Raw genomic sequence first — 23802 nt, 5'->3', positions numbered from 1 at the left:
TTCTTCCTCAAATAATCCAGCTTCTTAGATTATTTGCTCAGCATATAGGTTTAATAAATTGGTGAAAAGATAGAACCCTAACACAGATGTTTCCTGATTTTAGACAGTTCAGTATCTTCTTGTTCTGTTGCAATAATTGTCTCTTGGTCTATCTAGATTCCACAAAAGCACAATTCAGTGTTCTGATATACCCATTCTTCACAGTGTTATCAGTAGCTTATCATGATCCACACAGTTGAAAACCTTTGCATAATCAATAAAGCACCAGTACTAATAAATATTTTTCTGGAGTCCTGGAGTGTAGCTGTAGGTTAACACAAAGTCAGTTTGAATCACAAAGGCAGTGGTTCAAGCTCACCAGCCGCTCCTTGGAAACACTATACAGGATCGTTATGGGTCAAAACTGACTCAATGGCAGTTAACAACAACAACAACAACAAATTTTCTGGTATTCTCTGCTTTCAGTTAAGATCCATTTGATGTCAGCAATATTTTTAGTTTGATGCCCTCTTCTGAATCCAGTTTGAATTTCTTGAATTTGAGGTCTTCAAAAAGTTCTTGGAATATGGATATTATTAGGGGAAAAAACACACAAAAAACCGAGCATGGGTTTCAAAAAAATGTCACCAAAATAAACTGAAGTAATTTGTTAGAACATGTCTGAATAGGATCTGCTTTGAGACACTAGGAAGACTGAGACATCAGTCTAAACAGAAGCCCTAGCAGAGCAACATGAATTTTGCTGAAATTGAAGCAAAAACACCAGATTTATGGTAAAGCTTGGGGTGGAAGAATAGTGAAACCATTGATGCTTTACAGAAAGTTTATGGGGCTGTAGCCCACTTAAAAAAGGATAACACATTTTAGGAACAGACAAGATGACGTTGAAGATGAAGCCCATATTGGCAGACCACTCACAGCAATTTTTGATGAAATAATTAAGCTCACTTATGCCCTAATGGACTTCTGGTTAGATGCTGTAGGATCAGCACTGGTCTGTGTACCACAAGGCCAGCAGTTCAAACTCACCAGTTTCTCCTTAGAAACAGGGTCGCTATGAGTTGGAACCAACTCAACGGCACTTAACAACAACAACATGCCCTAATGGAAAAGGACCAATGATTAACAGCAAAACCAACAGCAAACACCACAGACATCTTAATTGGTTCAGCTTATGGAATTCTGACTGAAAAATTCAAGTGGAGCAACCTTTCTGCTCCATGGGTGCCCAGACTCTCATGCATAGATCAGCTGCAAACTGGAGCAGACCTTTCAACAGAAAGTTTAAACATGTGGAATCGAGATCCTGAAGTATTTCTTAAAAGAACTGTAACAGGAGATGAAACATGGCTTTGCCTTATGATCTTGAAGACAAAGCACAATCCAAGTAATGGCCACCAAGGGGTAGGAGAAGTCCAGTCAAAGTAAAATTGGACTGGTTACGAGCAAAGGTCTTGGCAACAGTTTATTAATTGTGGGGTACTTGTATATAGACTGTAATTTAATTACTAGACTCTTCTTGAGGAGCATTAAGAGAATAGATATGATACCATGTTAAGTAAAAAATCCAGACTCTGCTATTTTATATAGTCGATTGTTGTTGTTGTTATGAAGTGCCACTGAGTCGGTTCCGACTCATAGTGATCCTGTACGGGGCTTCGGAAGCTTTTTGAAATCTTTGCAGGAGCAGAAAGACTCATCTTTCTCCCAAGGAGAGACTGGCAAGCTTGAAACGCAGTCCAGTGTTTATCGTACATTGCCACCACGCTCCCTATATAGTATATAATTTCAATTTATTTGTAAAACTCTGCATATAGAAGGAAATACACTAACTGTTAATACTGGCTTTATCAGGGTGGCTTTTGATAGCAGATCATAGTGGTTGTTGTGTGCGATCAAGTAGATCTGACTCACAGTGACCACGTATAGGGTTTCTGAGAGTGGGTTTGAACAGCCAACCTTGCAATTACCCATACAATGCTTACCCTACAGCACCACATGAGGGCTCAATAGACTTACAAGTTTTCTAAACTGTCTACAATAAAGATATCAGAGACAATCTTAAAGAGTGTATGACTTTTCCTAGTTGTGTCCTTGTCCAGTGAATCACCTTCAAACACCCTTGCTTCAATTATATCTCACCTACCTGCAGCGGTGCCTGATAAATTAAGAGGTACTCAAAATTGATACGCAGCTGATTAAAGCAGTACTTAACACAGTGCAAGGCAGAAAGAGGGTGCTTGTGTGTGAAAGTGAAGGGAAACAAGAACAGGGGGGATCATCCAAAGGCAAAGAAACAACTTACGTGAACTGCTTTTATTCAGCCTGAAAAAGCATTTCCATTTAGTTCGTCAACTTAGAGTTGTGCCAAACTCCTACAATAATGGCTGAGACTTTGTGTCTACTTATATATTCCAGTCCCATTCAGGCAGTGGGAAATTCCAAAGAAACAGGCATAATCAGTCAGATGTGCTGTAATTCGGGTGTGCTTTTAATGAATGTGCAAAGGTTGTACGGATCAATTGTCCATTTGATTAATTCCTCTGGCAGGGGAGAATTAAATGTACTCACGCTACACACCAAGCAAAGGCTGAATGCTCTTTAAAATGGGATGTTCTTGTGGAGGTCAATTTTCTTCTGGATAAAACATTTTTGGAGATAATAATGGACGTCAATGAGAAAATGGAATTTGCCATATAAATATTCAGCCACATACTAGAAAAGCATCTAATGTTCAAAACAAGGTCAAGGTCTAAGTACTATTGGCCATTATTTGCAGCAAATCTTCTCTTCAAGTTCTTGTTTGCATCGTTTCACCGAAGAGGTGATAAATCCCTATTTTAGAAAGAAATTCACTCTCCGAACTTTACCTTTTTCCTCTATCTATTCAGCGTTTGTCTACTAGAGACCTCTAAATCCAAAGAGGTAATTATCTTGTCCAACTCCTCCGCAGGTGTGAAGACCCAGGAGACAAATGAGACTTGTGGGTCTTTATCGGTCAGAACAGTAACGACTGATACGTACGTCAGTGGAATGGAAGGAGATATTCCAAATGGTATGGGGGAGATGGGGGAGATTTCTGGGGTCTCAGAAATCATCTGATTGTGTTCATTCAAAGAACATTTGCTGAATCATGTGTTGAACATGGCGCTAGGTCCTATGGGGGCTAATTGAAGTGGGAGACAGACATTAATGAGCTAGCTCCAATACTTCATGGTCTCAACGATTCTGTCCCAAACTATTAACTCATATTTCAAGCCAGGAAGGAAAACTATTGCAAAACAGAATACCAGGACCAGCAGTTGTCAATTGGATTCTTACTCATGGCAACCCCGTGTGTGCCATAGGGTTTTCAGTGTTTAATTTATCAGAAGTAGATTGCCAGGACTTTCTTCTGAGGTACTTCCAAGTGAACTGATATCGCCCAACTTTCTCTTAGTAGCTGAGTATGTTAACCGTATACCCACCTAGGAACTCCAAAACAGAACAGTGTACCAGATTCCTACCCTGTTTATGGAAGATGACATGCCGAGAATTGTCATAGTGACAAATATACTAGAGAGGATCCACTCTGAATGAAACTTGAAGAGGGAAAAACTCTTCCCTCACCCCACATTGAATGAGCCCCTCTAAGTGACTGAGCTCAAGGAAAACGTAAGGACTCCACAACTCTCAGAATTGCTGCTGCCCATATTGTCCCAGATTGTGAGACACTGTGACTCCCTCCGAAGAGATGTTACCTTAAGCTGGGCAGGGAGAGGGCTGGGCTCCCAAGAGCACAAGACAGAGTAGCTACTTCTTCCTCTTGGCAGCCCAGACACAGAATCCTGATTAGATTCCTCCACTGAGCCTACCTCCCTTTCCACCTTCTGTCTATTCTTACAGACTGGGTTTTCAGTATTCAGCAATCATTTATTCATTCAAGACACGTTAATTTAACATCTATTAGGAACTGGTGACAGCAACAAATGAGACAAAGTCCCTGATCTCAAGAAGCTTATATGCTAAGGAAGAACGCAGACACCAAGCAAGCAAGTGAGTTGTTTCTGAATGTTGTAAATGTCAAAAGGAGATCAACAGGAATTATATTAGGATCATCTGCATGTGTGAGAGGCAGAGGGGGGTGTCTCTTAGAAAGACCGACACAGAGGCCCCTTAGAACTCACAGTGGGACTAAAGGATGGGAGGAGGTCTGTGGAACAAAGGCATTCCAGGCCCAGGAAACCAGCTGAGTGAAGGTTGCAAGGAACCAAGAGAAACCAAGGCACAAGAAGGAGGTCAGTGTGGCTGAAGCAGAGAATGCGGGGTCAGAGAGGTTGGCAGGAATTATAACATTCCATGAGAGTCCTGGTGTGGCGCTGTGGGTTAATTCGCTGGGCTGCAAAGTCGGCTCGAACCACAAGGCAGGTGGTTCAAGCTCACCAGCCGCTCCTTGGGTCGGAATCGACTCGACAGCATTTAACAACAACAACAACATGAAAAGTTCGGAGTCCTGGTGTGGCACTATGGGATAAGCACTGGACCACAAGGATCATTTGAACAGCAAGATCAGCGGTTCAAACTCACCAGCTGCTCCTTGGAAACTCTATACAGGATCACTACGAGTTGGAATTGACTCGAAGGTACTTACTTAACAACATGAAAAGTTTAAGGTCCCTGGGGGTATAAACAGTTGGCTTTTGACTACTAACCCAGAGTTTCGTGGTTCAAACCCACCCAACAGGACTGTGAAAAAAAGACCTGGTGATTTGTTTCTGTAAAGCCAAGAAAACATGATGGAGTGGCTCTGTTCTAGGGTCAGCATGAGTGGGATTGGACTCAAGAGCACTAGGCTTGGTTGTTGGTTTTTGTGAAGTCACTGGAGATGGTGAATGACTTCTGTGAGGTCCCACAGGAGAGAGAGAGATGCAAAGTCAAAGGGGAGCCAACTGGGCAGGAAACCGGAATACAGATACTAAGGAGAAATGAAAGGAGATGAACCATCACGTTTCACTCTAGAGATGAAGTCCAAGGACTTCCCATTACTTTGGATTTCCCAAACTTCCATCCACCTTATGAGCACACTGATGAAAATGTACCTGGTATATGTTATTTAGAAGAAGAATTGAGGATTGACCAGTATACAGGTTGAATTCTTGTTTTTTTACATGCCATCGAGTCAGCGCCAACCCATAATGACCCTGTATAAGGTTTCTGGGGCCTCACATCTTCGTGGAAGCAGGAAGCCTCATCTTGCTCCCACGGAGCATCTGGTGGGCTTTGAGCATGGACCTTGTGGTTCACAGTCCACTGTTAATCGTATGGAGCCACTGTGTTCATCTCTTGAAATAGGTGGAAAGAAAATTAGCTGAAGGATCACCCTGATTCCATTTGGACATTATAAACGTCACAGTTTGTTACCCACAGGTTGTTTATTTACAGCACACCAGTCATTTGAGTCCTGGTGTGTCACCGTAGGAAAAGCACTCGACCTCAAAGTCGGTTTGAACTGCAAGGTCAGTGGTTCAAAGTCACCAGCCGCTCCTCGGAAATGCTGTACAGGGTTGCTATGAGTTGGAACCGACTCGACTGCACACAACAACAACAACAACAACAAAAGTCATTTGAATGAGCCCTAGTATGGTTGTAGGACAAGCACTGGACTGGTCACAGCAAAGTTCAAACCTGCCAGCTACTCTTGGAAACCCTACACAGGGTCACTATGATTTGGAGCCAACTCAACAGCACTTAACAATAATAGTCATTTGAACATGATACTCCTTTAAAGAAAGGATTTGGTGTTCAATTGAAGCATAAGAAAAGAGTATGAGTTCTTAACGGAATTTACAGAAATCTCAGCAAAATTGAAATATCACATCTCACTTCAACCATGACCTTTGTCTTCTCTCTTCTTTGTTCAAGCTCTGCTATCAGATTGTTGTTGTGGTTGTGAAGTGCTGTCAAGTCGGTTCAACTCATAACAACCTTGTCTAGGATTTCCAAGGAGCAGCCGGTGGGTTTGAATCACTGATCACGTTTGTGGTGAGCAGTCCAATGCTTACAACTACATACCAGGACTACTATCAGATTGTTGATGGTGGTAAGTGCCGTTGAGTTGGTTCCGACCCATAGAGACCCTGTATAGAGTTTCCAAGGAGCAGCTGGTGAGCTTGCATCGCCAACCTTGCAGTTCAAATGGCTTTGCAGTCTGGTGCATTAACCCACAGTGCCACACCAGGACTCACTCACTATCAGATTTGTTGTTGTTGTTAACTGCTGTTGAGTCAGTTCCGACCCATAGCGACCCTGTACAGGGTTTCTGAGGCTATAAATCTTTACGGGAGCAGAAAGCCTCATCTTTCTCCCGCAGAGCAACTGGTAGTTTCGAACCGCTGACCTTGTGGTTCGCAGCCCGATTCGTAACCACTACACTACCAGAGCTCCTTTTAGTCTTCACAAATTATAGTTTTCATCATCTGGCTTCTCTGATAAATTTTTTAAAAATTAATTTTGTTGCAGTTGTTGAAAATGTACAAAGAAAAACACACACTAGTTCAATCATTTCTACACACACCATTCAGTGACGTTACCGTCCGATTGCATTGTTTGAGCGCTGTGCAGTCCCTCTCTCCTTCATTTCTGAGTTGTTCTTCCCCCATTAATGTCAACTCACTGCCCATTTAGGGTTCTCGCTAACCTTTTGAGTCACTCCTACCCATTGGATCCCACTTTGGTAGTTTCAAGAGAGCACACTGCTCACGTAGATATTTTTTTCTTTTACTTTTTTACTAGTTAAGCTAAAACACCCTTTTGTTTTAAGATGACTTTTTGGTTTAAGCTTAAAGATGATCTTGACGTAGTAATTTCTAAGGTTCACCAAGCTTCTATGGCTCCAGGAAGTCTGGAGTCCATGAGCATATGAAATTCTGTTCAGCATTTTCCCCCTTTTGATCAAGATTTTTCTACAGAATCTTTTATCAAAATATTCAGTCATGGTAGCTGGGCAGCATCCAGTTCTTCTGGTTTCATGGCATAGGAAGCAGTTGTTGATGGAGGCAATTAGCTGCATATTCCACCTATTCCTTCTATTTCTGATTCTCCTTCTTCTGTTGCTCCAGGAGAATCGAAAGCAACTTTTGTGACTTAGATGGCCACTTGCAAGCTTTTAAGGTCCCAGACAGTAAACAATGAACTTGGAGGTAGAAACAGAAGCATTAAATGTGGTATTATTATTAGGCCAATGAACTGGGATGTCCATGACACCATAACCCTAAATGTCCAAACCAAGTAACTGAATTCCATGAGGGGTTTGGTTGTATATAAGCTGCCTCAGCAGCTGCTCTTTGTTGTTGTAAACATATCTATTACACAACTTTGTCAATTCAACTTACTACAATTGTACAATTTATGTTACAATTTTTTAAAACTTTTTTATTGTTAATTGAGTGAAGGTTTACAGACAAGATCATCATTTTTTACATTCAACAGATCATGCGTTTTGTGTCCTCTCAATGATTACAATCCCTTCCTACAACAATGTTTATCCGACTTCCTCCCTGTGGGTCCTAGTTCCCTTCCATCCACCTTCTCAACTTTGTCCTTAGGTAAATGCTGCCCTTTGATTTTGAGTGTTGTTGTTGTTGTTGTTGAGTGCCGTGGAGTCAGTTCCGACTCATAGCGACCCCGTACAGGGTTTCCGAGGCTGTAAATCTTTACGGGAGCAGAACGCCTCATCTTTCTCCTGCAGAACAGCTGGTAGTTTCAAACTGCTGACCTTGCAGTTCACAGCCCGATTCGTAACCACTACGCTTGATTTTGAATAAGCATGCCTTACTAGTTAGTGTACTTGTCCCCACTACATGCCTATCTACTGCATGGTTGAAAACTGGGCCACAAGGGTGAGTTCCAGTCCAGTTCTGAAGGATGCTCTAGGACCACCGTCTCAGGTTCCTCCAGGCTCTTTCTGACCAGTCGGCCCGGTCATTTATTGACAGAGATTATAATCATCAGCTGTGCAACTTTTCCATCACCACTACCTATGTTTGAGTGGTTTGTAATGATCTATAGGATAAAGAATATATTCTTCCTCCTCTAAAGTCCTCCCAGTCTTATGGGCTACGGCCTCTCCTGTTGGGTTATTGGTGGCTCAATGGTGGCATCCTTGCCTTTCATGAGGGAGATCACTTCCACTCCCAGCCAGTGCACCTTGTGTGGAGCTACCACTGGTCTGACAGTGGTGGATGGTGTGTTCCTATGATGCCAAGCAGGTTTCAGCGGAATTTTCAGACTAAGACTAGGAAGAAAGGCCTGGAAATCTACTTCTAAAAAGCTGAGAACCCTATGGGTCACAAAGGTCCAGTCCACAACTAATCATGCAGATGCTGTAGGACGCAGAGCATTCTCTTGTGCTGTGCACAGGGTTAATCTGAATCAGTCACCAACTCAGTTGCAGTTAACCCCAGCCTCTCCCAGCATTGAAAGACTTTTCTCCACCTTCCAGGGACATGTATTGAGTTTCCCCATCTCTGTGTCATTGCTGAGGGTAGCCCAATTTCCAGGAATGCTTCTCAGTAGACTTAGTAATTTTTGTTTATTTTTTTTAACCTTTGAGGCCCCTGTTGTTGTTTAGAGCCGTCGAGTCAGTTTTGACTCATAGCGACCATGTATACGACCTCGGTTTCCCAAGGAGTGGCTGGTGAGGTTTGGACTTTGCAGTTCAAACCGACTGTGTGGTCCAGTGCATCATCCTGCAGTATCACAACCTGTCATTATGGCTAAGTGCCACTGAATCGGATCTGATTTAGCATCCCTGTATAGGGTTTCTGAGGAGCACCTGGGTGGATTTGAAGTATCAACCTTGTGGTTCGCAGTCCAGTGCTTATCCTACAGTGCCACACCCTAGACCACTTTAATGAATTCAGTTTTGAATTCTGCGAGGGTGAGTAAAAAATTATCCGCACTCTGGCTGTAGAATTTATTTTAAATCAACTTTTAGAAAAGACAAATACATCATTTCCCTCATAATCTCCTTGCTTTGCAATACACTCTGTCCATTTGTCAACAAGCTTTATTATTCCCTTATTTTAAAATGTTTTATGCTGAGTTGTGAGCCATAAATGCACCGCCGTCTTGCATGGGAAGCAGCTTCAAGGACCAAGATTCACCTCTGATGAAGAAGTGAAGACAGCAGTGCATTCGTGGCTTGTAGCTCAGCCTAAAGCATTTTAAAATAAGGGGAATAAGAAAACTTGTTGATAGTTTAAAATGTATTAAAAAGCAAGGCGATTATGTAGAATAAAATTATGTGCCTTTTTAAAAAGTTGATTAAAATGAAATCTGTAGCCAGTATGCGGATAATTCTGTCTTCGCAATAGAAAAACTGACACACATCGATTTACATACCATTGCACAGACACCCTGGCAGCGATCCTAAAACTGGCTCAAATCCTGCTAAGCTCCTACAGAGGCTTCAAAGTCCAGCTCAGGAACCATCTTTTCCCTGAAGCTCCCCCACCCTTTTCCTCTGCTGTGAGAGGACTCACTGCTAGTTTACGTGCTTAGAAACTGGTAATAAATACGGCTTTGTCTCCTGTTTATACTGTGGCTGGCCCTGCATGCTTTTCCCTTGTGCTATTTAAATTTTTATCTGTATATGACTTACTTTACTCACTAGAATTGTACTCTAAGGGGAGGAAGTGTTTTAGTCATCATTGTATGCCCCAGTGACTAGGGCAGTGCCTGTCATGAATTCGTTCTCAAATGAATTAATGAGAATGACAGAGAAGATATCTCCCCAAACAATTTGAAATCCCTTAGTGGTAGGAACTATCTTATTTATCTTGGTATGAATGTTCCAATGGATCAATTATGTGATCGAAAAAGAAATATTAGGAATAATTTACTGAGCATGTACTGTACACAAAACTCTTTACAATCATGGCTGTATTTAATCTTTACAACAACCATGTGTGGTATGGATTACTACCCCTATTACACAGATAAGGAAACCAAGAGTTATAGAGGTCAAGTTTTCATGGTCAGACAGCTGATATGTGTCAGAGCTGGGTTAGAACCCACGTGTGTGACTACAAAGCCCACGCTCTTAGCTGCTATAGGACTGTTGTTGTCGAGTCAGTTCTGACTCATAGAGACCCAGCAAAGCAGGGGTGGGGAATGTTCGGCCCACAGGCCATAAAAAGCCCTCTGAAATCATTTGGTCCGGCCCTGCCAAGACAACTGCAGTTCCAAACATCATATTATATATAGCTGGCTAATTTAAAAATTGATCATTGTACTTTTAAAAATTGATAATTGTGCATGGCCAGCTAATGGTGTTAAAAATATCCAAATGGCACATGGCAGAAAAAAGGTGCCCCCACCTCTCCTGTAAAGGGTTTCCAAGGAGTGGCTGGTGGGTTTGAACCACCAACCTTGCAGTTAGAAATCCAGTGCTTATCCTATAGTGCCATAGCAGGACCTACGTCTTCAAAAACCATGGCTCATTTTTTGACTTGGGAACGTGCAGAAGGACTCTGCCCTACAATGTTTCAGTTTCATCTTATATCTCCTCTATCAAGAGCTAACTGCAGATAACTGGACAAACAGCAAGTAAAGGTTACCTAGACCCCGGACGGCCATCGGGTGACCTGGACCAGGCAGCAGTAGGTTTCTCTGTCCACAGCAGCCCTCAGTGCTCACCTGTCAGTCAAAGGAGTGATCACCAGACGAGGGGTGTTTCCCAGGTACTCATAGGAGTACAGAAACTGGGCATCACAGATGTTGGCGAAGCAGTGTTTGGCCTCATCATCCCACCGGTGGCGCAGCTGAGACAGCCAGAGGAAAGCCTGGGCGTTATCTACCTAAAGTGGAAGTTCAGAGTATGTGGGTGACTCGCACTGGAATGCAGGTTGTAGCAGGTGGCTCTTCAACCTCAGGATATTCAGAGCTTTGGATGACTTGGGTGTGATCTGCTAGACTAAAGTGCAATCAATCCCCTCTGATTGCCACAGCAAAGAAAGCATGAACTTCTCTGAGGGCACCGTTTCACTGAAGGTTTTACAAGGAGGGAGGAGGAACCACCAAAATCCTCCCCAAGCTCTCTGTCTGGTGCCATGTAAGCACTAGAGCCCCATGGTTTGGCTGTATGTGAGCTTTGTCCTAACTCCAATATCTATGGCCATACCTGCTCAAAAAGAAGGACACCCCTGGGGTTTGGAACCTACCTTCTGAGATATCATCTTGGCCACCACATCGCGGGCATGCACATCAATGGTGCATATGGTCATGATCTTCTGCCGGTCCCCCTTGGAAAGCTGGCCAATCAGCATTGTGATGAGGGTTTTGAGCTGGGCCACTTGCTTCTTGTAGTAGTCCTTCAGGGCATTCTCATAGCCTTCCTCCAGCCTGGCAAACGCAATGCCCACCTCTGTTGTCCACCAGATCTGTGTACAGGTCAGGGCCACCTGTGGCATCAAGAGTCACTGGGTAGATAACTGTTTTACCTAGACTGTCTTCCATCAGCCCACTCATCACTCAGCAAGGGCCGAGGATAGAATCACGTGGACCACACAATCCCCTTCCCATCCTCTCCCACCAGCATCCACTAAGTGAGCTAAGAACTCTTTGGAAATGTGAAGCTGTTACAACACAAGTAGGGAAAACAACTCTGTACATGTGATTTAATTGAGAATACGTTGATTCTATACAGTTCCACCCTGACCATTAGGTTTTCACTTCCCAGAAGCAGCAGCTTTCCTATGTTTGGGAGAATCACTGACTGAGTTATTTGCGGAGAATCTCAATAAGGTTCTCACCAGTGTTTGCTCTGTTCCTCCAGCACCTCGTGGAGCCTGAGTATTCTAGTTCACTGAGTCAGTGCTGATTATCACTGGTACGTATTTGCTTGTCCACAATTAGGACAGTTTTATTCCTTTAAACCCATGACTTTGAAATGTCTCCTACTGAAGACGTAACTACCATTGTCTGGCTTTCTTTTCATCTAGAAAGATACCATTTTTCATTCTGCTTGACTGGTTCCTTCTGGCCTATTCAGCCTTCGAGGGATGAACAAGGGTTTGTTCTAGTTTGTTCTATACCCTCATTTTACGCTACACACTTTGCAAGGGCAATTTGATGTCCGGTTATGGATCTAGTTACCACTAAAGCCCAGAACCCCAAATGTATCAGTCTCACCAAAATTCAATGTGGTCAGCATGAATTGTGTTTTTCAGAGGTCAAAAATAAATGGGGGAAAAAAGTGATGCAAGTAAATATTTCGTCTGTTTAATGGAAAACTTAATATGGAATCCCCTATAATTTTGATACATCATGTTAGAAACTTTCTACATGTTGTTTATCTGTAATATCATCTGGTTTGGATGGTACGGCTGTAGATGAAATCTGTTGCAATAGTAAGAGGGGACAACTTTTGATGCCTCAAATTCTGATACAGATGTTACCCCCGCAATTAATAGGAAAACTCAAAAAGACCCTGTACAGCGTTTCCGAAGCTGTAAATCTTTACGGGAGCAGAACGCCTCATCTTTCTCCCGCGGAGCAATTGGTAGTTTCGAACTCCCGGCCTTAAGGTTCATGGCCTGATTTGTAACCACTATGCTACCAGAGCTCCATACACTTCTGGTAGGACTGTAAAATAGTGTAACCACTGTGGAAAACTATATGGTGTGTCCTCAGAAAGTTGGAAATAGAAATACTGTGGAATCCAGCAATCCCTCAGTTTGATACATATCCTCAGTAAATGAGAGCCATGACATAAACAGATATTTGCACACCCACGCTGACTTCAGCACTATTCACAATAGCAAAAAAAGGAAACGGCCTAAACGCTCACCAACAGAGGAATGGTTACGCAAACTTGGGTGCACGCACACAATGAAATACTATGTAATGGTAAAGAAGAATGATTAATTTGTGAAATACTTCATAACATGGGTGAAGCTGAGTGAAACTAGCCAATCACAAAAGGGCAAGTATTGTATGAGACCACTATTTTAAAATGTCAAGAAAAGGTTTTCATGCTAAAAGAAACATTCTGTGATGGTTACCAGGTGTTGGAGAATTATTCACTGACTACAGGGTAGTCTGGTAGCATAGAGGTGACGAATTGGGCTGCTAACCTCAAGGTCGGCAGTTTGAAACTACCAGCTGTTCCGCGGGAGAGAGATGAGGCTTTCTGCTCCCGTAAAGATTTGCAGCCTTGGAAACCCTGTGCAGGGTCACTATGAGTCAGAACTGACTCCATGGTACTTAACAACAACAACAACAGAGGACAGACACATGTTCACTTGGGTGACAGTGAAGGCCATATACAGAAGGGAGGATGACATAGGAAAGATGAAGGTAGCCGGAGACTCAGGGAGGAATGCAAGAATCAAAGGGAATGGAGGTAAATACTGTTAGCTGATGGTACATGGAGGGATTGTTTTCATCGAAATGAAGTTCATGATCTATTGACTGCAAAACTGATGATCTGCTCTGTAAACCTTCACTCCACAATAAAAATTTGAGAAAAAAAAAAAACCCCAAGCAGAATTAAATGCATTAATACTTAAAATACAAATCCAATTTCAAAGGAATCCTGATAGGAACTATTGTTTTTCGGAAATAGAGAATCCTGTTGTAGTGGGAAAAAAATATATACTATTCCCTAATTTGTTCATTTTATCTTTGAATTTATGCATATTGTATTTTGCATTGGTGGTTGTGTTTGAATGACTTGATGCCATGTTCCAACTCTACTGCTAAAGCACTACGCCTTCCCTCTGCAGCCTGGTTAATGTCTCTTCCCCACAGCCAAGTTTCCTGAGAGAGTTAGCTCCACTCATTATCAACTTTTTCCACCTTTTTCTGAGCTGTGGTCTCTCGCTGCCTACCAATCTACTGACTCTTTCTGCATAGACATTCCTCAGCCTCTTGATTTTGCTTGATTTTTTGGAAGCACTCAGCATTTTCATTCTTTTGCCTTATATTTAGTTTCTTTTTTTGGTTTCCGTAATTACTATTCCCAGGTTTTCCTTTTGTCTATAAAGGTACCACGTCTCATTCCGCTTGGCTGGTTCTTACTCAGTCTTTGAATGACGAACAACAGTTTGTTCTAGTTCCTCACTTCACTCAAGGGCAATCCTATCTAATTCAGTTACCAGCAAATATCCATACCTCTAAATGTACCGGTACTAGTACAGAGGAAAGGAAGAGAAGTATATCGCAGCCAGCGTCATTTAGAAAATTCTCACTAAATCTCCCCCTTCTTTTCTTCCCCTACTAAAAACCCTGTAAAGGAGTCAGAATTCAGAATCAAGTCAGAATCCCTAACAAGGGCTATAAGAATTGCTTTCTGATAGGGGGCCCAACAACTGAGTAAGGTACACTCGCCATGGAATGGTCAACCATTCAAAATCAAAAGGGGAACATGCACCTAAGGACAAAGTGGAGAAGGGATGGGAAGGAGGGTGGAAAGGAAACAGGAAGTACAGGGAGGAAGCGGGATAACTGTTGTTACATGGATGGGATTACAATCATTGAGATGAAACAAAGTGTGTGATTTATTGAATGTAAAAATTAATCATCTTGTCTGTAACCCTTCACACAATGTACAATAAACAAGTGGTTTTTGTTTTTTTAAATTGGCTCTGGCTACCTCCAGACAGAATCCAGATTCTGTCCCTTACTTCCTACCTGTTTGTGCTACCCACACTCAATTCCTTACTTCTTCATTATGCTCTCCATGGCTCCATTGCTTCTGAGCATACTTTCCCCCCTCATTTGTGATTGTTCTTTCTCTTCATCTTAGACTTATTTGAATCCACCCACCACTCTCCGAAACCCTATACAGGGTCATTGTGAGTCAACAGCACACAACAACAACAACACTTTCAAATCTCAGTTTAAATGTCATAGCCAAGGGGGATGGTCCCCAGATCCCACTAACCAGCTGTATGTTCCCAGAATATCCTGAACCTTCCCTAGGATCACATCAATCACATTGATAAGTGACTGACTTCCATATTAACCTATAAACTTCAGGAAGGCCAAGGTACATTGTCTTGTTTCCCTGCTGGTGGCTTGGGTACTTAGCTCAGAGGCTGACAGATGCAAAATAGGCTGGCTCAATGAGAATTTGTTGAATTAAATTGGTTCTATCTTCTTCCTACTGTAGCTACTATAGGTAAAAATGAGCAACCCTTGATTCTTCAGATTAAGGGTTCAATTACACCATGGACGACAACCCCTTTCTCTACGCTGGCTGATCATTACAGACTACAGGTGCATCGTCTCCCATCCGTGAAACAAACTGCACGTCTGCTGTTTAGGCAGCCCTGAGAGCCACAGGAGACTGCTGAGAAGGAGAGCCTAGTGGAAGAGGAGGGTCCACCAAGGTCCGTCTTAGGAAAATACCTGAGCTGGATAGTCAAAGAGCCACTGCTCCCTCGACTTTTCTTCATAGGCAGTTACACCTTCTGTCATCTCATGCCTCACAGTGGCTTTCATGTGAGTAAGCACGTGGTTCAGCCATATTTCTACCTGAAAGAAGAACCTGCGTTAGAAACTGGGCACCTACGAAGAGCTGATCGACAGCATAGGTTTTCTTCCACTTAATCCAACGCAGTGATGAGAAGGGAGCCAGGCATGCTGGCACTAGGCCGGTCTTCAATAACAACACAGATGTGTCCAGTTGGAAAATGCAGGTCAGAGTAGCAGGTTGTGGGAGCGCTAATACCCAGAATTCATACAAGGAATTCTAAATCTGGGTTGCAAGGTGCAAATAAATTCCTGGTATAGGACTGTAGGATAAGCACTGGACTGGCAAGCAAGCAGGGTCAACAGTTCAAACCGGCCAGTCCTTCCCTGAAACCCATTACAAGGTCACTATCATTTGGAACCAACTCAACAGCACATGACAACAACAGGTGTAAATCAGTCCATGGATTCCCAGGTCCCTCCTGTTCATGCTGGTTATAGAGAGGTAACACAAGTTTCCAACTAAATACTTTATGGGTCTACAAAAAAAGAGTACATTTTGAATCAAACTCTAAGATGGTTCTCATATAACTAAGAACTTTGGGTTATTTTCTGATAATAGAGTTGCTTTCCAAGATACAAGTGGATTAAAGTACTGTTATTTGTTTAGATACCGTGGAGTTGGTTCCAACTCAAAGCTAGCCCATGCATAACAGAATGAAACACTGCCCAGACCTCCACCATTTGACAATTGTTACGCTTGAGCCCATTGCTGCTGCCACTGTGCCAATCCATCTTATTAGGGGTCGTCCTCATTTTCATTTACTTTACCAAGCATGATGTCTTTCTCCATGAACTGATCCGTCCTGACAACATGTCCAAAAAATGACAAAGAAGTCTTCCTATCTCAATTCTAAGACACATTCAGACTGTGCTTATTCCAAGACAGACTTGTTTGTTCTTCTAGAAGTGCATGTTGTTGTTGTTGTTGTTGTTAAGTACCATGGAGTCGGTTCCGACCCATAGTGACCCTGCACAGGGTTTCCGAGGCTGTAAATCTTTACGGGAGCAGAAAGCCTCCTCTTTCTCCTGTGGAACTGCTGATAGCAGCCCGATTCATAACCACTACGCTACCAGAGCTCCTTTCATGGTACTCTCAATATTCTTTGCCAACACCAAAATGTAAATGTATCAATTCTTCCTCAGCCTACCTTATTCACTGTCTAACTTTCATATGCATATGTTGTTGTTGTTACGTGTGGTTGAGCCCTTTCTGACCCATAGTGATCCTGAATAGGGTTTCTGAGAAGTGGCTGGTGAGTTTGAACCACTGACCTTGTGGTTCAAACCGATCTTGCAGCCCTGTGCTTATCCTACAGTGAGCACCACATACATACATATGAGACTACTGAAAATACCATGGCTTGTGTCAGGCACACTTTAGTCCTCAAACAGACATCTTTGCTCTTTTGACATTTTAGAAAGTGTCACTTTAGAAAGGCTTTTTTGCAGCAGATTTACCTAATGCAATACATCATTTGAGTTCTTCACTGCAGCTTCCATGAGTGTTGACAGTGGATCCAAGTAAAATGAAGTCTTTGACAACTTCAATCTTTTCTCCATTTATCATGATGTTATTTATTGGTCCAGTTGTGACGATTTTTGTTCTCTTGACATTGAGGTGTAATCCATACTGAAAGTTGTGATCTTTGCTCTTCATCACTAAGTATTTTAAGTTCTCTTGGCTTCCATCAAACAAGGTTGTATCATCTGCATATTGCAGGTTGCTAATGCATCTTTCTACAATCCTGATGTCACTTTTTCTTCTTCATATAATCTGGGTTCTCCAATTATTTGCTCAGCATATAGACTGAATAAGTATGGTGAAAGGATACAGCCCTGAAGCACATCTTCCCTGATTTTAAACCATTCAGTGTTCTCTTGTTCTGTTCGAATGACTGCCTCTTGGTCTATGTACAGGTTCTTCATGAGCACAATTAAGTGCTCTGGAATACTCATTCTTCACAATGTAGTCCATAATTTGTCATGTTCCACACAGTTTAATGTCTTTGCATACTCAATAAAGCACTAGGAGTCTTGATGTGACACTGTAGGATAAACACTGGACTGCTAATCACAAGGTCGCAGGTTCAAACCCACCAGCCGCTCCTTGGAAACAAGGTCACTATGGGTCAGAAGCGACTCAACAGCATTTAGTAACAACAAAAAAATCTTCCTGATATTGTCTATATTCAGCCAAGATCCATCAGTAATAATATTCCTTGTTCCACGTCCTCTTCTGAATCCAGCTTGAATTTCTGGCAGTTCCTTGTTGATGTATTGCTGCAACCATTTTTGAATTCTCTTCAGAAAAATTATACTTGCATGTAATATTCACAATATTGTTTGATGATTTTCTCACTCCATTGAGTCATCTTTCTTGGGAATGGGCCAATTATGGATCTCTTCCAGTTGACTGGTCTTCCAAATTTCTTGACAAGTTAGCTTTTTCGGTGCTTCATCAGTGTGTTGAAATATTTCAATTTGTACAACATCAACGTCTGGAGCCATTGTTTTGCCAATGCCTTCAGTGCAGCTTAGACTTTTTTCTTCTGTATCATTGGCTCTTGATCATCTGCTACTCCTTGGAATGGATGAACATCAACCATTTCTTTTTGGTACAATGACTCTGTGTATTTATTCCATCTTCTTTTGATGCTTCTCGAACCATTCAAGATTTTGCCCATAGAATCCTTCAGTACTGCAAGTCAGGGCTTGAATGTTTCCTTCAGTTCTTTCATCTTGAGAAAGGCAGAACATGTTCTTCCCTTTTGGTTTTCTAATTCCAGGTCTTTGCATATTTCATTACAATACTTTGATTTGTCTTCTCGGGCTGCCCTTTGAAATTTTCTATTCAGTTCTTTTACTTCCTTGTTGATTCTAGTTGCTTTAGCTGCTCTATATTCAAGAACAAGTTTCAGAGTCTCTTCTGATATCATTTTGGTCTTCTCCTTCTTTCCTGTCTTTCCCCTGCATGATCTTCTTGATGGTTTTTTGTCATTAGTATCTAATGCATCAAATATGCGCTTGGGATGATCTCTAAATTCAGGTGGGATACGGTAGAATCCTGTAAAAGATCTTTTCTCTAGGTGTTAAAGTAAATTAGATAAGAACCCCAAGGCACAAAGCTTTGGTGGACATTTAAGAGAATGAGCATGAAAGGATTTATGCTTCAGTGGAGATGTGGAAGGCTGGGGAAGAATTTGGGGAGAGACTAGTTCTCTGGTCCATGTTCTTTGAAATGTGCAGAACAGATTCAGAGGTATAGAAAAGTGTGGCAATTGGCTCTCGTAGGTGAAGTTCTTGGAGAAAAGCAGAAGTGATTCTGTAGTGTATCTGTACAGAGAGAGGACATCTCAAGAAAGTAGTTGATTTCAAAGGACATTTTTCTCCTGGCAAAGATGTCAGTGCTCCAGATTCCCCCAAGGTGTGCTTGAGGCACTGTCATTAAGGAAGAGATATGAATGTTGACATGTGTCCTTCCCAGGGAGAGGAAAATAGTCCAAAACAGCACACTGTACTCGAGGCCGATTGAAAGTCATTTCAAGACAAGTAAAGCAAGTAAAGTCATTTCAAGACAAGTAAAGACAGTCCAGGGCAGGCACAGCAGTTCTGGACTAAGGTCAGAAAGACCATCCCCAAGGTGGATACGGATAAGAACACAGACTCTAGAGCATTAAGGTGTAAGGAGGGCCAAATGACGTTCTCCTCACCTGGCCGCTGCAGTCGCAAGGCTCACTGAAGACCACGTACTCTTCTTCTTTGCTGTACATGCCCAGGCTTATCTTGGTTGGTTTCTTACTGTCATCTAACTGGAACTGCATCTTGGCCATATTGTCAAAAAGTTTGGAAAGGTGGCGCTGAACCTATGAAGAAAGCCATGCAGAAGGATTGGGGAAAGCGTTTTGGAAGTTCCTTATTAGCAGTATTTAGGTGTCTACCATGTGGATATCACTGGAAAAAGATGCGGTGGTGGATACAGAACATTTAGAAGGAAGTTGTGGGGATAATGATGGTGATGTGGAGGCGGGAATTTTATAGAAGCCGTCAAAGGAATTGACAGCTGGTGACCACTGTGCATTAGCTACAAACTAATAAAGACAGCACAGTTTGATTAATTTCTGCTTGCTCTAATACAAATGGGACCAGACTGGAGGAGAATGATGGATAACTCATAAACCTTCATCCTAAGAAAAAACAGTACTGTGCAGTAAGACATACGCAGAGGCGTGACTGGCAAAAGGACACTAACACTATTCAAATTGGGATGGTTAAGGGCAGTAGTTAGTGATGGTGGCCCATGGAAGATGTCACCTCAGCTATAGGAACCTCTTTGGTGTGGTGGATCCACATAAGGAAGATCCAAAGCAAGAATCAAACCAAGCAGAAATCCTGGCTGTGATTGGGCTCCCCTCTTTACACTTGTACCCCATTAGCAGCAGCAGTAGCAGGGATGCTAAACCTCATTCTCACTGATCTGACTCATAGAGACCCTATATGACAGAATAGAATTGCCCTTTAGGGTTTCAAAGCCTTTCAATCTTTACAGAACCAAACGGCCACATCTTTCTCCTGGGGAGTGCTTGGAGGATTTGAACTGCAGACCTCTTGGTTATCAGTCAAGTGCTTCAGCACTGTATTACCGAGATTCTTATCAGGGATGTTGTTGTTGCTGCTATTAAATGTTGTCGAGTTGGTCCCGACTCATAGCGGCCCTGTATAGCGTTTCCAAAGAGCAGCTGGTGGGTTAGAACTGCCAGCCTTGTGGTTCGCAGCCCACTGCTGATCCTACAGCGTCACACTAGGGGTCTGTCAGGGATGCTAGGCAGAGCCAACAGTGCTCCTTGCAAAGGCTTCACACCCTTCCACACTTATTATCCTTAAAGTTTCCCCTGTATAGTGGATGTGGTGGCCTTTACATCGTGCCCCAGGCAGTAGTACTGGCATGGATGCTAGAAAGAGCCAACTATGTTCCTTGCAAAAGTTGAGTTGGCTCCTTCCACTTTACCATCCTCAAAGAGTCTCCAGTTCCACATTAGTAAAACCCACAGGTGAGCTAGAAGGCATGTTGAACATCAGAAATGGAGGAAATAAAGCAAGTTCTGAGGTCTGGGATGATGACCACACAGGTTGGAATTATATACATTGCTAGAAATAGGCGGCAGAAAGGGGAACTTGAACCTCCCTTCTTCAGGGAGTTCCTCAGTTCTTCTGGAACTTTCTATAAACACTTGCCCAGATTACCTGCAGCGGGTCTGTGCCATTGGAAAGGATGTCTAACAGATCCGATGAGGAGAGAAAGTAAAACCTAGGGAAGGCAAGCCGCTTGGTATCTAGGTACTCTGCCAGGGCCTTCTCACACAGGCACAATCTGAGGGCACAGAACACAGAATTTCCTCATTAAGTTTGCCTTGACCCACAGACGCATCTATATTACCTGAATGCAACTATATGCAACATATGGACTATAGGCAGAAATTGAACAAGAAGCACTTATGGATATTTGCAAACATACTCATTGCTACATTTACATTAGTTTTATTGTTGTTGTTAAGTGCTGTCGAGTCGGGTTCTGACCCATAGCGACCCTGTATAGGGTTTCTGAGGAGAAGCTGGTGAACTTGAACTTCAGGCCTCCCGGTTCAAGCGGACTTTGCAGTCCAGCGCATTAACCAACAGCACCACACCAGGATTCCATATTTACGTTAGTATACCAGTTAACCAGTTGCCATGGATGCAGTTCTAAAGACTCACTGCAACCCTCCTTGTTTCAGAGTAGGAATTGTGTTCTGCAGCCTTTTAAATGTCTGTAGTTTTTGGAAGTACGTCACCAAGTCTTTCTTTCAAGGTGTCTCTTACTGGACTCAAACAGCCAGCCTTTCCGTTAGTAGCCAAGATCGTATCCACTTGCTTCACCCACAGTTCACGCATTAGCAGAAACCTCTAATGCGTTTGTTGTTGTTGTTCAGTGCCGTTGAGTCGGTTTTGACCCATAGCAACCCTGTACAGGGTTTCCGAGGGTGTAAATCTTTACGGGATCAGAAAGCCTCATCTTTCTCCTGCAGAACGGCTGGTAGTTTCGAACCGCTGACCTTAAGGTTCACAGCCTGATTCGTAACCACTACGCTACCAGAGCTTGTTGTTGAGTGTCCTCAAATTGTTTCTTACTTAAAGCAACTCTATGCACAACAGGATGAAGCGCCGCCTGCTCTAGCCCAATCCTCACAATCTTGCTGTGTTTGAGCCTGTTGTTGCAACCACTGTGTAAACCCACAGCATTAAGGGACTTGCTCATTTTCGCTGACCTTCCACTTTACCAAGCGTGTGTCTTTCTCCAGGGACTGGTCCTTCCTGAGAACATGTTCAAAGTAAGTGAGACAAAGTCTCACCATCTTCTTTTCTAAAGAGCATTCTGGCTGCAATTCTTGCACAACTGATGCGTTTGTTATTTTGGCAGTCCGTGGTACTTTGTAAATTATTCAGCAATACCATAATTCAATGTATCAATTCTTTGCCTATCTTCCTCATTCATACGCATACATCTGAGGCCACTGAAAATACCCTGGCTTGAGTTACGCGCACCTTAGTCCTCAAAGTGACATGTTTGTTTCTTAACAGTTTAACGAGGTCTTTTGCAGCAGACATGACCAGTGCAAAACATCATTTGATTTATTGACTGCTGTTTCTCTGGGTGTTGACTGGGTGGATTCAAATAAAATGAAATCCTTGACAACTTCCATCTTTTCTCTCTTTATCATGCTGTTGCTTATTGGTCCTGTTGTGAGGATTTTTGTTTTCTTTATGTTGAGGTGCAATCCCTACTGGAGGCCTTTGGTCTTTGCTCCTCATCGTAAGTGATTCAAGTCCTCTGCACTTTCAACCTGAAAAGTTATGTCATCTGCAAATCACAGGTCATGAATGATGCTTTCAATCTTGATGTCAAGAATTGTCTTCATTTAGCCTAGCTTCTCCAATGATTTGCTCAGCACACAGACTGAATCAGTGTCTCATGAAAGGTTATCTTTCCTGAATTCCAGCCATGCAGTAGCCCCTTGCTGTGTTCAGATGGCTCACTGCTTTTTGGTCTATGCACAGGTTCCATATGAGCATAATGAAGTGCTCTGGTATTCCTAATTGTTAATGTTTCCCATGCTATGATCCACAAAGCTGAATGTCTTTGAATCGTCAATAAAACACAGGTAGGTAAGACCCAGGGAGTACTGGTATGGCGCTGTAAGATCAGCACTGGACTGCTAACTTCAAGGTCAGTGGTTCAACACCCGCCACTCCTTGAAAACCCTATGCAGGGTTGCTGTGAGTTGCTATGAGTCGATGGCACTTAACAACAACAGCAACAGAGAAGACACGTGGAGAACTATAAGCATTAAAGGTAATAGAAGCAAATACTGTTATATACACAGTCCTGTAATTGTGGTGACGGACTGATTGATAGCTACATGGATACACTTGTAGGCTGAATGGGTACAGGAGGGAAAGTGGGAGTACACCCACTAATGTATATAGGTTTGACAGAGGATATTTGTATATGAGTATTTACCTTTGCTGCAAACAGATTCATGACTGTGGTGGAGCATGCAAGGGGGCAGTTACGAAAACTTCTTCAATGCAACTAAATATCTTGAGGGAATGAGTCGTTGTACCTAAGAGCGCAGGACCTTAGTCTCAGGGGACACCAAGATCAACAGGCATAACATAGTCCACAAAGACAATGTTCTACATGCTATTTTTGTGAGTCCTGGTGTGGCGCTGGACTGGTTAATTCGCTGGACTGCATGGTCCATTTGAACTGCAAGGCTGGTGATTCGAGTTCACCAGCCACTCCTCGGAAACCCTGTACAGGGCCACAATGAGTTAGAACTGACTCGGTGGCATTTAACAAAAACAATATTTTGGTGAATAGCAACTGGGGTCTTAAAAGTTTGTGAGCAGCCATCTAAGCCATCTGGGCTTTGCTGTCTGGAGGAAGGAAGAGTGATGGAAATTGAAGACACATGGAAACAATTAGTCTACTGGACTAATGGACCACGTGTGAACATCAGTGTCTACAACCAGAAGAACTAGATGGTGCCTGGTCACCACTGCCTTGTATGCCCTGAAAAGGGTCACACTAGAAGGTTCTGAAGAGTGGGGGGGGAGGATGTGTAACAATACTCAAAATCATAAAAAAGACCAGTCTTACTGGTCAGACAGAGACTGGTAAAACCCCCAAACTATGACCCTCAGTCACCCTCAGGTCTGGAACTGAACTTACCCATGTGTTCAATT

The 23802-nt window shown here is 42.7% G+C and overlaps 1 protein-coding gene across 1 annotated transcript in view; it reads right to left on the bottom strand.

The window, feature by feature from the left end:
- Positions 1-23802, bottom strand: part of DNAH9 (dynein, axonemal, heavy chain 9) — a 556281-nt gene that overhangs the window by 365592 nt on the left and 166887 nt on the right. Inside the window, exons 22-26 of the mRNA XM_006863433.1 lie at positions 20761-20887; positions 19230-19382; positions 15394-15519; positions 11202-11441; positions 10678-10838 (exon numbers count right to left, since the gene is read on the bottom strand). Coding sequence (XP_006863495.1) covers positions 10678-10838; positions 11202-11441; positions 15394-15519; positions 19230-19382; positions 20761-20887 — 807 coding nt within the window. The remainder of the gene's footprint in view (positions 1-10677; positions 10839-11201; positions 11442-15393; positions 15520-19229; positions 19383-20760; positions 20888-23802) is intronic.

This window comes from Chrysochloris asiatica, unplaced genomic scaffold, assembly GCF_000296735.1.
Source record: "Chrysochloris asiatica unplaced genomic scaffold, ChrAsi1.0 scaffold00054, whole genome shotgun sequence".
Lineage (NCBI taxonomy): Eukaryota > Metazoa > Chordata > Mammalia > Afrosoricida > Chrysochloridae > Chrysochloris > Chrysochloris asiatica.
Note: the sequence above shows the minus strand (reverse complement) of the source record. Positions and strands in the feature narration are given on the sequence as shown.